General features: G+C 39.4%; 1 protein-coding gene across 5 annotated transcripts in view; it reads right to left on the bottom strand.

Moving 5' to 3' along the window:
* The window catches only part of LOC121306323 (single-stranded DNA-binding protein 2), a 119,704-nt gene that overhangs the window by 90,732 nt on the left and 13,397 nt on the right, over positions 1 to 15,575 (bottom strand). For all 5 annotated transcript variants that reach the window (XM_041238091.1, XM_041238099.1, XM_041238073.1 and 2 more), the window contains exon 2: positions 584 to 656. In XM_041238091.1, the coding sequence (XP_041094025.1) occupies positions 584 to 656 (73 nt within the window). The remainder of the gene's footprint in view (positions 1 to 583; positions 657 to 15,575) is intronic.

Raw genomic sequence — 15,575 nt, 5'->3', positions numbered from 1 at the left:
CTGAAGCTTTCAGCTAATGTGTTCTGGATTCAAACACTAAGCCATCTAATAATCCTCACCTGAGAGACAATACCAAATGCCACTTACGCTTTGAAAAAACATGAATGCACTGAATAGAGATCAGGGACCCAATTCTGCATACAAGCAGAATCTCAACCATCTAAGCAGCTAGGGGTTTTCTAGTTCAGTATGAACACTAGATGCCCATTTAAAGTCATTTTCTTGGCTATTTGACTGGCTCAATTACAGACTGATGAACACAGCAGTAAAATACTCACACAATTTCTGAATCAAAATCTGGACTACTGTAGCAGTCTGTTAAAACTTTTGTACCGTTTCAGAAAGTAATTCCTATTACATTCAAACAATTTTAAGAAAGTTTACAAATGAGGAGGCTGCCATTCGGCCCATCTTGCTCGTTTTGTTCTTAGTAGTTTATTGATCCTAGAATCTCATCAAGCAGCTTGTTGAAGGATCCCAGGATTTTATATATTCTGATTGCACATAAAAACACATCATTATGCATTGTATTTAATAAATAAATAAATAAATAAATAAATAAACAAACAAACAAACCACGTACCTCTGACAAAAATGTCTGTGCTGACTTCTGTGCTCCTACATGAAGCAAATATTCATACACATAAAGCGCTAACCTGCAAGACAGAAAACACAGTAGACGTTAGTGCAATGACAACAGCTGTAAGCACCTTCACACAAACTAAACACAATACATGCACCTAGCCTACAGAAATTCACTCTCTTGTAAAGATAACATATGCAGTATCCCTTATAATAAAGGGTACCATGGTATTTTTGCACTTTTCCCATGGTTATACTTTGCGTTTAGCCATGTTTATTAACATGCTTTACTATGCCTACAGTAGCAATACTTTACCATGCTTTCACTATGCTTTACTACACTTTGCTATGCTTTTATAAAAGGGAACACCAAGCTGTCCGCTGAAGATTCTTGGATGATAAGTGAAGGTATGCTGCATCCTGGCACCACTGCTCAACAGCAGCTTACAAAACATGCCTAAAAAGCATGCATTAATCTTCCATAAAGTGTTTGCACTGAGGCACTGGAAGAATGCCCAGAGATTCTGTAGTAGTTTCCACCACTTTACTGATTTCTAGCTCTATTCTTATCAATACTGAGCCACGCTTACAGTAAATACTATCACAAGCCAAGAGAAATAGGTCATTTTCTCATTTATCCAGAATTCTGTGCATTGTACTTTTTCCAGTCTTGTTGACTGCCCAGGTTGTTTGTGTGGTCTCTAGTCCTCTTTGAAACTTGATTGTCAATTTGAGACAAACATGCATGGTCTCGTTGAGGACCAACGTATTGCTGCTATAAACATGTTAATCCTCAAGTTCTGTTACACAGAAGCAGGATTCCAAGGACAGATATGCTGCCCTTGAATTTCTACTGCCAACCACAACCTTTGTTTGCCACAAAACCCTAGTAAGCTGATGCATGCAGCTGATGCAACACAATGCACTGTAATGTCATTCAAGGTGAGTTAACGTGCAGTACGCTGCACATATTTTGGTGAATCAATCAGACCTATTAAAGAGTTATTAGCTTTAACTGTCATGTCAATTTCTTTCAAGTTTCCCTTGCTGTTTTCTGGTTTTGGCAATCATTCCGAGTGGTCTTGTGTTCTGTTGCTCTAATATCAAGTTATTCTTTTGCCCCTCTAAATCTGCCTTTACCTGAACATGAGCAAGTGCCTGCACCAAACAGCCATTCCCTTCTAATTATATGCCACAGTGGCATTTGAATTCTGCCTGTCCTCCCTATTCACACTGTCACATGTTTTAAATGGAATGAGGAAGGCTGATCAGTGCCAGTACTTGGGATCTCCAGCACAAGTTCAAAGCCAGGTGAAGGCAGATTAGCCAGCTTCCCATTTCGGTACGTTTAACCTAACCTTTCTCAAGGGAAAGTGGCTTTGAAAACTAAACAATGGAGGTACTCATAGGATTCTGATGCCATGGTAACTACGCAAATGTATTTCTATTTAAATCTATTAAATGTGCTTGTGATGTCATTTACTAAATAGTTAATGATGTAATGATCTACTATTCCTTTCTATTTAAACCTTCAGACATCATGGTACTGAGTCTATTTATCCATTTATTTTCCTTACCATTTTTAGATCACTCATGTTATGTCTATTTTTTGTAATGTGTTGAACTACTGGTTAATTTTCTTTTTTATTTATTAGGTTTCAGAGGTGATTCTGTATTCTTTTATATAATGCTGTAGCGGTTTCTCCTACATATTTTATTTTGTTACACTTTGGGTCAAATATATTGTAAAACAAAGATGATAGTTTTGCATGACAGGTTTCTTTTTAGTTTCTCTGTCTGCAATACACACACACACACCCACACACTGACAACGCAACAGCCTAAGTTTTACATCAACAGCTCACTGGGCACATACATAAATGTTATTTACGTTGTAAATAGTGAGCACATAGGTGTGCTGATTGTTTGAGTAGTATTGTTCCTTGGGATAACAAAATACTGAGCTCAAGTCACGTGATTTCATAAACATGCCAGGTGCTCAGTACTTGGTATTTGAGTTCAGTTAACATTGCCAAAATGTGTTGATTAAGAACCTGTATAAATAGCCATTCGAAAAGATATGATTTTAATTAACGCAAGAACAGTGAAAGATACGACCAAGGCCACTTGAGTAATGAAGATCACCTGGTTGCTATCGGCATGATTGAAGGCGGCCTGTCTGTGAGAGAAGTTGCCTGGAGAATGAGATGTTCTGCTTCAACAATCAGCAGACTAGTTCAGCGAAACCAGGAAACCGTCTTTGTGAGGGACAGGCCACGTCCTGGGAGGCAGAGGGTCACCACACCGGCCCAGGACCGCTCTGCTGACTGTTGCATTGTTCAAGCCAACCGATGGGGCAGTGGAAGTGTGATGATGCGGGGAGGAATCTCCTTTAACACAAGAACGCCTTGGTGCAGATTGAGGGCAACCTTAGTGCTCAGTGATACATTGACAAAGTCCTTCAGGCAGTTTTTCTGTTCCTGCAAGCCAATCCAGAAGTGTCAATTTTAAATTTTGCAGGACCATGCAAGACCACACAGTGCTAGGATTACAATTGCACAACTTCAAGAAAACAATGTCGAGGTCTTGCTGTGGCCAGCTTTTTCTCCTGATCTGTCTAACAGAACATCTGTGGGGCCAATTCAAAAGTGCCATCCACAGGAGACAACCGCGACCAGCCAGCCTTCACCAGCTGGCTGCAGCTGCACAGGAAGAGCGGCGAAACATCCCACAGCAATCTATCCAGAGGCTGATCAGGTCTATGCATCAGCGCTGCCAGGATTGTGTTAATGCTCAGGGACGTCATACCCGATACTAACTTTGTAACATTTTCATTTGGACAGTGTGTCACGTTTCATACCGAAAACTTATCATGATTCTTTGATCTGTATTTTTGTTCACATTTTCCGTGATTTTGTTTGATATCTATGTTTAAAATATTTGATTAAATCCATTACACCGGAGTGTTGCATTTCTTTTGCGCGTCAGTGTGTGTGTGTGTAGAGACAGAATGAATGAATGAATATATATATATAATATATATATATATATATATATATATACGATATAGATTATTAAATTTTATATATATATATATATATATATATATATTACAATTTTTTTTTTTTCACACTCAATATATATAACATTTGAAAACCAATCAATTAGTCAGTTTTTAAGGCAAACTGCACTACATTATAAACCTATTGCTTTGCTGTCTCTACAATTGCACATCTGCGTGGTCGTGCAGTTCCTGCCTCTAGAACTGCACATCTGTGTGTGTGTGCAGTTCCTGCTCTGTATCAATATGCTTTTTGGAGAACAAATGTACCTCTTGAAAAACATGTTTCCTTTGTACTGAATCAGTGACTCATTGAAAAAAAAAATACTGATTGACTCCAGCTAACACATTAAATCACAGATCTAAAAATCTAATTACTGTAAACCACATGACCAATATTTAAGAAGCACTGTATACATTCACTATAAAAGTTGTCACTTTCACTATCAATGTCAACACCTACTGTAATTATCTGAATGCCTGTGCATCTCAAATTTCTTTGCCTTTACACCTCCTCGGGTTGCCCAGTCGAATGCCCTGTCCTTTAAATCAAATTAAACTGAGAATGAATACCAATGTGGTGTTCCGTGTTTAAATTAGCATTTGAGATTGGCACAAACTTGGAAACTTGCAGCCAGCATTACTGTAACCACCAAGATAAAACACACTCTGTAGATTGAATTAGAAAAGCCAATCACTGGATTACATTCTCCGAAACACAAATTATTACTTCCAAACAATCTATGGAAGAAGAAGAGAAACTCTAGAAAACCCTTTTATACTTTTAGTTGCAATTTATACTTTTTTTTCTTTACACAATATCGTGGCGCTAAGTCAAGACCCTGATACTAACTTTTCACTACTATCTGGAGAATAACATCCAGCTGATAACAAAGTACCTGTCCGAGTGGTGAACGGCTGGGAAGTGACACTGCATATCTGTTTTTGTAAAATTTACTTTCGATTCCTTTACTAGCATACCACCAAAAACATGCGTCCAAGTAACGTTGCTTTAGTGTCTGAATGTTAGTGTTTAAAGCACAAATAAATAAACACACCTTTACCAAGAGGAATACTACATAATTATTGATCTAAACTCCTGCTCTACATTGAAAGTACACAAGTATAGAGGCTGAAAATAGGCAGGAATCATTCAATAACTGGCACACTGATGAAGGCACTAGCCCAAATGTTTCAGTACTTCAGTTAAGTTTCATATAAACGCCAGATGAGCACCTCGACAAGAAGTCTTCAAAAATGTCTTTGAATTTGATATACTTGTATTATAATGATTTTAGTAGACGTCACACTTTCAGAGCAGCAGTTTTGTCGCTGCTGGTTCTCCGGTTTTCTTAACCAGGCAGTCACCCTGAGAAGATGAGCAGCAGAACATGAATGGTCACACTGACCTGTACAGCAAGCCACTCTTTGGCAATCCCAGTAGGAAGCACTTGTATCAGGCATTAACAGACACTGCCCGATCCACTCCACCGTCATTTCTGACACTCTGTATTTGCAGTGAAAATCAGCTTGATTTATTTACAGTATTTATGTATTTATTTTATAAATAACATTAAAATTCTAGGGCAAGGGCCCTGCACTCTATGCTGAGCTTCAGAACTTCACTTGCTCAGGTATATTACTGAAATGACCGTGTACAGGGGTAAATCCTACCCAAGTCTGTAAGTTTGTTAATGGGAGTTGTTCACGCTGCTGTTACAGGAGGAGAATTCAATCATCAAACTCCTGGCTTCTGAATTCTGAAAATTCAGGACTGGGTGCAGAAGAGGTATGAGTTCCATGCCCTGCTCTTCCACAGCCTTGATTTTAATTACTGACAGATATTTGTTTTCAAATAAAACAGGAATTACTGTACTGAGACCCTGATAAAGTCTAACGCACAGTTTAAGCTAACTTATTTTGTAAAGAATTGGCAAGTCACTTAATCCTCAGCTTGAGTGGCACATTGTTGTATTAATCCAGAAATCTCCCTCTCCTTGCATGTCAGAGCAATGTGTATTAGCCTGTTACATACCCATTAGTTGAGAAAGAACATGTGTGACACTGCGCATAACCCTTTGAAAAAGGTCAGTGGGACGGACATCCCTGATTATTACCAGCAATTCAGTGTAACTGCCCAGACAACCGAACCAATAAACAACTGTCATCTCCTAAATACAGCAGAATTGCTGCAAATATGAAAGTAGTTTTTCCCTTCAACCCTCCTGGCAGCTGCATGTCGCTTCAGGAGCTCTGGGTAAAACTAGAGAGAATGGGATGCATTCAGAGAGGGAGGAAACATGTCCTACAGCGGACACTACCTTAAACAGAATGTAACCAAACTGGAAAAGCAACGCTGCTAAGTTTCTAGTGAAGTCCCCCGAGAAATTGTTTTACATGTCAGAGTTATATAAAGGATGCGTGTTCAATATGTTAAATAGAAGATGCACAGTATATGCCTACTCAATAGATCTTGGAATGTTCTACATGCTGTGGTATTTATGGGCGTGCACTTTACAAAGGGCGTAACACAAAGCACCTCTGTCATGTGTGTTATAGCCATGTTGCAAATTACACACAAAGTGTGTGAAAAGTTACAATAAATCAAGAAGCATCAAAAGACTGAAATAAGTACAGTGGCACAATGCCCTGAGGTACAGTACATCTCTCGAGTGTGTCAGCCTCAGACACTGCAAGCTGGGAGTTCAGCCAAGGGGCTCAAACTCCTGGTGATAAAATCTGCAACAGCCTGAATCTCAGTGCCTGTGGAAGTTCTTTAAAAATCACTCTACTGTGTAAAAGGCTCACCTTTTATTTTATACAACTATTTCAATAATACAACAGTTCTTTAGACATGGAGTTTAACATTTCTTAGTACTGTTCTCCTCTTTACAAAGGAAGCCCTTGAACGGTTATAAAGTGGCATGCTCGTGGTTCCCAATTGCCCCATACTGTCATTCTACCAACATTCATACTGATAGGAAAGTCGAAATGAGATTCAAAAGAAGAAGCTGTCCCAGAATCTCTGTGAGTGACGGGTTGGGATACAGATAAAGCAGTTTAATTCTATTTGATATCTTTTTAGAACAAGAGGTTTTATTCGCACTGTCCTCTGAATTCCAGAGATACTCACAGTACTAAAGCTTTGAGAGTGAAGTTTCCATCACATATCTGTGCCATCTAGCCCACTATCAACATCTAAACTGTTTAAAAATAATAATTAATAAATCGCAGAATGTAGCAGTTGTACTTGGTGATTTCAGCTTAGCAGGGAGTTTTTTAAAATATTATAAATGAATCGATAAAGGCAGTGGTCCCCAACACAGGAACAGTATAGTGAAATTGCACATGTGTATGTCAGCATAATCAATGCTGATCCCGCCTCCCCCCCAGCACCAGGAAATGCTGTTGAGAAACTGAGCACAACTCCAGTCCCAGGTCTCTGTGCTGCAACAGCCCTCAGGCAGTGCTATAATGAACCAGGTAATTGGGGTATGTTGGGGGTAGAACTGGCAAGACTTGTACTTGAAAGATAACATTGACAACGCTTGTAAATACACAGCATTGGTCAGTTAGTGTTTTAAACTCAGAAATCAGACACCTAAAAACAATCCCTCCCATCAAAACAAAATGGGCAAAAACAAACTGCTACAAACAAATGCACAGATAAACAAGCTGCACTGCACTGAACATAAAAAAATCAAATAAATAAATAACACACACTTGCAGTTTGCTACTGCAGGAATAAAAATAATTTCTGAGGACTGGCTTGCCCTGGGGAGACACGATGAAGCAGTTATGAAGCGCTCTGCGTCAAGAGATTTGCTCTGCCTGGATGACAATGCGACCTCACATCCGTAACAGTAATCTGCTTCCACTGCTGCTGCTGCGTGTTCAACTGCAGGGTGCTGAACCATACCCCAGTCCAGGGACAGCCAGCCCTCCAGGGCGGCACGCAACACCGAATGTGCTTCTAACAGAGACTGTTTTAATGAGAAGTACATATTGTAGTTTACTTGACCGTCCTGATTCTGAACGGAGGTGTACAGCAGTGCTTCATAAGGTTTTAAGAATAGCTTTCCTGTATATTCAGAAGGTGATTGACTTACTTTGCTATGTGAAAAACCCTGAAATGGAAAGGCAGTCAGGCGATTTGGATTTTTCTACTGCTGCAGTAAGGCCTACTGTACAACTGGAGTTTTCCCGTGAGGCATTAGACTGGCAAAGAAAGTCACAGGGACAAGGGACTGTAAGTCTCAGACTATTGGACTCATGACGAAGCAAGTGCAGAGCCGGTTTTGGTAGTAAGGACCAACAAAATGTAGTAAACCCTGAAAGAAACTTGACAGAACAATAAATGCAACGCCTTTCTTGCTAGTTTAATACTGTTACATTACAAATGTTCCTATGATCATGCTTCCAAACAGAGCCCTAAGAGTTAACATGTTTTGGGCTGGAAAAACGTGACGGACGCAAGCATACCTCGCAGCAAACCTCCTGCTGTGCCCTCGTTCCACAAATTAAAAGAAATTAACACAGGAATAATTTAAAGTAGGTCATTACAGAATATCTCAAGAAGTGCTGCTGGTAAACAAAGCACACTGGATTCAAATAAAACTGGTGACTGCAAAGGACACACCAAAACAGAAAGTACACAGAAAGCAGAAAACACAAACACAGGTGAACACAGGCCGTACAGGAAACAGACTTCCCTTAGCCCATTGAGAAAAGATTTCACGTCAGCCATGGCACCTGCATGCACACCGATGGACACCAATGTTATACAGCTGAGTGTTTAAGTACCAAAGGCCAACATAAAACCAGGCTCTATGCAAAGTCATTGCCTACCCAGGCCAGAGAGAAGGAAGGCTGTTAGGCGCTTGTGTTCCATGCAATGATTTCGGTTCCTGATAGTGTGCCATGGCATATGAAGTTTGCGCAGGTGTGTATATAGGATCATGCTTGAAGGTGAACCTACACTCTGACAATCAACAGATGCCTACAGTATGAAAGCCATTGGGCAAATGTGGTTGTATATAGAAGCACCATCCATGCCTTTTTTATAATACACGTAGCAATGTCAGAGCAGACAGCCTGTGCTGCTGGATGGTGGTTGGCTACCGCAGGTTTTGTTGATTTTTGATTTCTTTATTAATAGAGCTATGGGATGTCGGTAAGATTAATGTTCAGTTTTGTTATAGGCCAAATAATGGTCAATAGTGACGTTCATCCTTACTAAACACTTAGTTTTCCGAATGGCTTGTCATCCACACATTATTACAGTTTGTAGAGTGATGTCCTTTTCAGTGGTTTACAGTGCTTTATTATGAAACCGAACCCGATTCAGATTCAACTGTATTTTAGCAGAAGAAAAAACTGCAAACATGCCTTTATTTAGAGGTTGTATTCAGGAAAGGCTCGCAGTAAAGCCTGGAATGGCTCCAAGTGATACTATACAGGTTTGCTTTCCATTCCTATTATCTGATAAATACATTTATTTATTTTTTTCCCCTCCTAGAAGAAATTCTGCAGCAACGAGTACAAGAAAAAATATACACTGGGCTGACTCATCTCTCCCCCCTGTTTTTTCTAATATCCACCTGTGACACAAAACCAATGCATTGAAATGAAAAATCCTAAAATAAAACCCACACTAAGCTTTCATTTATGGGAGGTGGGGGGGGCTGAGAACTGTTCTTGAGCATTTCAGCAGGCCCAGATTCATGTTGATATCTGACTCCTATGCAAATGCAGGCTCTGACATCATCCACATAGCTTCCATTCAAACCACATGCTTGTTCAGGCTTATCGTTCATAAAAAAAACACATCTCTACCAAGCCTCCTGCCTCATTGCAGGCAGTCTGTGTGTGTCCTAGTGAGCTGTGGATTAGGCTGGAGCTTAACTGAGAGTTTGAGCTAAAAAGGACAGAATAAAGTACTGTCTTAATCCACTGATGCTTTCCAACCCATGCATTAGTGGCACAGCTACGTTATGCACGCACACACATAAAGTTTACAAACGAGAAGAGGCCAATCGGCCCATCTTGCTCGTTTGGTTGTTAGTAGCTTACTGATCCCAGAATCTCATCAAGCAGCTTTTTGAAGGATCCCAGGGTGTCAGCTTCAACAACATTACAGGGGAGTTGGTTTCAGACCCTCACAACTCTCTGTGTAAAAAGTGCCTCCTATTTTCTGTTAAGAATGCCCTTTTATCTAATCTCCATTTGTGACCCGATCCTTTTTTCTTTTTTCAGGTTGAAAAAGTCCCCTGGGTCGACAGTGTCAATACCTTTTAGAATTTTGAATGCTTAAATCAGGTCGCTGCGTAGTCTTCTTTGCTCAAGACTGAATAGATTCAATTCTTTTAGCCTATCTGCTATGACATGCCTTTTAAACCCGGAATAATTCTGGTCGCTCTTCTTTGCATTCTTTCTAGAGCAGCAATATCCTTTTTGTAGCAAGGTGACCAGAACTGAATACAATATTCTAGATGAGGTCTTACTAATGCATTGTAAAGTTTTAACATGACTTCCCTTGATTTAAATTCAACACTTTTCACTATATATCCGAGCATCTTGTTGGCCTTTTTTATAGCTTCCCCACATTGTCTAGATGAAGATATTTCTGATTCAACATAACCTCCTAGGTCTTTTTTAGATTCCTTCTTCAATTTCACACATACAGACACTGTTGCAGAATATTTCAGACTGTCACATAACTGCAAACAAAACAAAAATGCCCTTACAGCATGAGGAGTTGACATATTGCCTCGAAGAAGTGATATGCCAATTTGATTGTCCATCCTGCCCTCCAGTGCCAGCTCCAGCTCCAGCTCCAGCTCAGTCATGTGTTAAAAGTCATTATGGTATGTTTCTTACCCCACAACACCATCCTGCAAATATGTAGGAAACACACAGCAGTTTCTGAATGGACTTATATTTAAAAGTTACACATATATATCTTAAAAATGTATCGTTAGAGACAAGAAATGAGGCACCTAGTTATAAACAGAAATCAGATAATGATCAGTTATGTTCTGGGAGAAAGCTCAGGTACGGAGATGGTGTGTCGTCAGGAGAGGATTCAGGGAGCTAGACTCACTCGCACTGTCAACTGCCTGTCTCATATATCCTACCTTTCTGCGTGCATGCGTGTGTGTGTGTGTGTGTGTGTGTGTGTGTGTGAAGCTGAACTTTGAGAACTCTGCTTACACTGTTTTCCTAACAATATCTATTTATAGGTCAAATTTACCCCAGTTTATCAATTCCTTGTTCCTGGCTCAAACAACCAGCATACCTTGCAGTTGTGCATGAATTTGTTTCTCAGAATCAGGCAATGAAAGGCACAACCTAATCTTAGCAATACTTTGTAGATGATAAAAATACACTTTGGTGACATTACAGCCTCAAAACATAAATCAGAATCAAATACGAATCACAAACATCTGGCCTCTAATTTTGGGTTTGAAGTTAAATTACTCAACTTTGTTTTTAGGGAATTGGCAAACTCCAGTTGTTGCAGAGAATCCAAAATCAAAATCTGTCTTATCTGAGTTTAACTGCAAAAAATGTTAAGACAGATTTTTACATCATTCAGACACTCAGTTAAATCAGAGACCACAGAGGTATTCCCACGTTTCACAGAAATACAAAGCTGTGTGTCAGCATAGCTGTGAAAATGTACACTGTGTTTACAAAACATCTCCCCCAGCGACAGCATGTACTGTATAAAGAAAATAATATGGGACCAAAATGGAATCCTGGGGAGCGCCACAGGTAATTGTAGATCTGATGCTGAATCTCCCAAGGAAACAACATTCCGTCTATTAGTAAGATACGACTTAAACCAGTTTAGCACACTTTCAGACAACCCTACCCAGTTTTTAAGGAAATCCACTAAAATGGTATGATCAACAGTATCAAATCCTGCACTTAGGTCTAATACAACCAAAATGGAAATAGACCCAGAGTCTGCATTTACCAAGAAGTCATTTGCTAATATAACAAGTTCAGTCTCTTTACTATGAGCAGGCCAAAAACCTGATTGGAACTTTAAGAACTTTACCATTATCAAGAAACATATTAAGTTGATTGGCTACTACCTTCTTCAAGATCTTAGCTATAAAAGGTAAAGTGGAGATAGGTCTAAAATTCCTCAAAACAGTAGGATCTAAATGAGATGTTTTGAGTAGCGGCTTAACCATGGCAGTTTTAAAAGCACTCGATACTCTTCCAGTTGACAAAGATCTGTTAGAGCAGGCAGCCTCTGCTGCTGGACGGTGGTGGCCGACCGCAGGTTTTGTTGATTTCCAGGATGAATCTGGTGTACAACGAATGTTTCACATCACACCCAGTATGCAACGTGTGTCACAGTTCTCTAAGTTTTGCTCTACTATCCAGTTACATCACGTACTACTGTAGCTAGTTGGGTTCCCACCAGCAGGAATCTCTCAGACTCTTGCCACATTTCCATGGCGTCTGTACCAGGAAACCAGTCTTTAAAACTATCTTTCCAGTATCAAACTGGGTCTGAAACTTGTACTAGATGTAGTCTACAGTCTACAATCCAATCAGCAACCATGCAGTACATAAAAAAGTTAAATACTGATTCATCATGCTTTTGTATAATTGCAAAATTAATATACCAACCTTCAGGATTTCTCTGACATAATAATATAATTCAGTTTTCATGTTTGGCCTACATTATTTTTTTTCTGCAAACCGAGATTTATAAACTTCAACCATCAGCGCGAGTTGGAGATGGAGCTCTGTCAGCCTGCAATCCTAACCAAGTCCCTATTGAAATCATTTTGATCTTTATCTGCTGCTGATGGAAATCCTCCTAAGTCTAATTTCAAACTGCTTTTGAGTCAGTCCGAGTGACTGTGCCTTTCCACAAACCATGCCTGAGGATGTACAGCAGCAGCTCTGTGTGCAGCTTGGATCATGTACCCTGTTATCATGAACATCTGTTATCCAAGAGATCACAACATAGAGTAGGTCTAAGCCAAGGTCACCAACTCTGATATGTAAATGTTTAAAGCATCATATAAAAAAAGAAATATTGAACAAAACATAAGAGACTCAATTACAAATCTTACCTCGACTTCTTTCAACGGTTCATGAACAAGGAGGAAATGAACAATCTTGCTGGCAATGAGGCCCCATGACTACTGAGTTTCAGTTGTGACTAATAGTTCCTGTAAGACAAGACTTCTCTACCCTTGAGACCCTAACATATCAATATATTTACCCAGCTATAAAGGATTAAATTATTCAACTTAAATATTAAGAATTACTGTTCTTCCTTAAGCTGCTTTCAACAGACTCAATGACAGGTCACACAAACCCCATTTTCTGTTTTGGATTTTCATAACTTCATGTCTAAGTTGATTTTCCTATGTCATTATTTTATGCAGACCCATGACTCCATCATGAGCCCTAAATGATTCCTTCTGCACTGGAATTTTGGAGCTCCATTCTAAACAGCACCTGCCCTGTACCCTGAGGACTACTATCAAGATGATAATCACACAACCACCGTGGCAGAACAATCCACCACAATCCCAAAATCTTATCCTTTAGTTCGGGATGAACTGATACATTCATGCATTCGTCATCATGATCCTCTGCCTACCTCTCTGAACCAGTTGCTATTAACAACTCAATGGATTAACATCCTTTGAGACACCTTTTAGCTACTTATGGAGTCTTTGCCATATCATGTTAAGGCTATGATCAGGGCAAACAATGGCCCAACTTGAAAATTAGGTAGTGGTACAAGTATAGTCTTCTCCACAATATCCTTATCGTACCCCCAAATGCATGAAGGGTTAAGAAGCTCTTGGAAGCCAGTGGACTACAGTAAATGACAAAGCTGACTAATGAGTGTGGCACAGTCTTAAATTAGCCCCCAGTGGATATCTGTGATTACCAAAACCAAAAGGTCTTTGGCGCATACTGAAATCCAAAAGAAAAAAAAACTGCATTAATATTATACTGCCCAATAACACAGATACATCTAACTGAGCATAACTTTAAAATGAGCATTGGCAAGCCATGGCTAATTTCTAAAATCCCTGGCACAAATTCGTTAGAAAACAACAAAAACATATTGGCAAGTTATAATTATTAATTAAGGGGCCACTGGTTTTAATGTCTTTTAACACACACACACACACACACACAGCTGCTCAGTATTGCACAAAGGCAGCAGGATATCTTTTCAAAGAGGTAATGCTTTCATTTGGCAATTTAAAAAGTAAAGGTGTCACCTTTCGGTCTGCAATCACTCTGAGTGGTTCTGGGCTCTGTTACTCCACTACAGATTTACCATCTCTCTTAATCTACCTTTACTTGGTTAGAGATCCAAAGTGACTCACAATAAGATCTTTGCCTTCAACAAGGACATATACATTGTTATTATTATTATCACCATCCCCTTTGTCAGTTTTTCAGTCCCAAAGCGAACAAACAAAAAAAAAATTATTTCTGACTATTAACAGTAAACCTGGCTTCTTAGTTCTTCATACATTAAGATAAATGTATCCCAAAACATTTAGAACTCACTTATCCTGAGGGAACACCAGTCCTTATGATCAACAGACACAGCGATGGACAGCAGACACTATTCCTATTTTACATCTGATTATTTCTTCCCAGACATGAGCCAGGCATGGCCTGCTCCGCATGCTGCGTTTAACTGGAAATGCTATAATCTTATCAAACAGGGCTAGACAGAATAAAAGAGCATAATGCTTCTTCAAAGTCTCCATGAAGATGGACTACAAAACAAAGATTACTGAAAGACAGGCCACTCACTTACTGTAAAAGGAGGGTGGATGCTGGGAAATTGTGCCACAGAAACACTCCCCACAATCAGCAAGTGTACTACCTGAGATTGATTTTGTGACATACGTACGTACTGGGCTTTGTTTTTCGGTTTTGCTTCGTAGAAAACATATACATGTTTCGGACTCAGTCTATTGCTTTTCCATAAGCTGCATGAAGTACAGTGTACCGAGTGAACTTATTATGATTTTATGAACACTGGCAATATTATCGCTTCCCCAGCTCCCCACTTTCTGCTTCGGAAGATTTTTTTTTTTTTGCTTGTATTTTACACTTCTATTCAGAAGATGCATTTTAAAGACAACACAATACTGTGTAACTGTGCAAATAGGTTCAAATGTATATTGAGGGGTATGCTTGGGCTTATATGGGAAAGTATTTTACAGTTGAAGAGAAATCCACCAGCAAGGGTTTAACATTGTCTTTAATGAATCATCGTAGCATGCACTCTTCAACCATGTGTTTATACCTGGACACAAGGCATCAGCTTACCCAGTACATGAAACTGATTTTAATATTATTCATTTCACTAAAATTAAAAATATGCAAAATCTTGCACTTTATTTTTTGCTTGCCAATCATATTTACTATTTTTATTTTTAGTTAAGTAAAGCCTTCTGATATAATATTGCCATGAACGGTTTTCCTCCTCCTCTCATGAGTACCAGTACTGTCAAACTTATGAATACCCCCGGGGGGGGGTGCGGGGGGGGTGCCACCCCCCCAAGCCCCCGTCCTTGTATTTTTCATCAATAAACCCTTCACTATTTACATTAATGGTATTCCTAAGAAATCTGCTGGATTCTTAGTACCTCAATAGTGGGCATTTGAATGCCACATATTTGCATCTCCTGTTATGTTTTCAACTATTTTATGTACTTACTCTTTACAGTTTTTGAAAGTTTATCGACTTTTAATTGAGAGTTGATATGGTCTTATATCTACTTTATGCACATCAGCATTGCACTGTATAGTAATTCAGCACTTCTGCTACATCTGCTTCGATATACAATCACGACACCAGTAAATTATAAGACAACTGCCTTAACAATGTGCCCCTAGAGTAAGACTCACCCTCCCG

The sequence above is a fragment of the Polyodon spathula genome, chromosome 2 (genome assembly GCF_017654505.1).
Source record: "Polyodon spathula isolate WHYD16114869_AA chromosome 2, ASM1765450v1, whole genome shotgun sequence".
Lineage (NCBI taxonomy): Eukaryota > Metazoa > Chordata > Actinopteri > Acipenseriformes > Polyodontidae > Polyodon > Polyodon spathula.
Note: the sequence above shows the minus strand (reverse complement) of the source record. Positions and strands in the feature narration are given on the sequence as shown.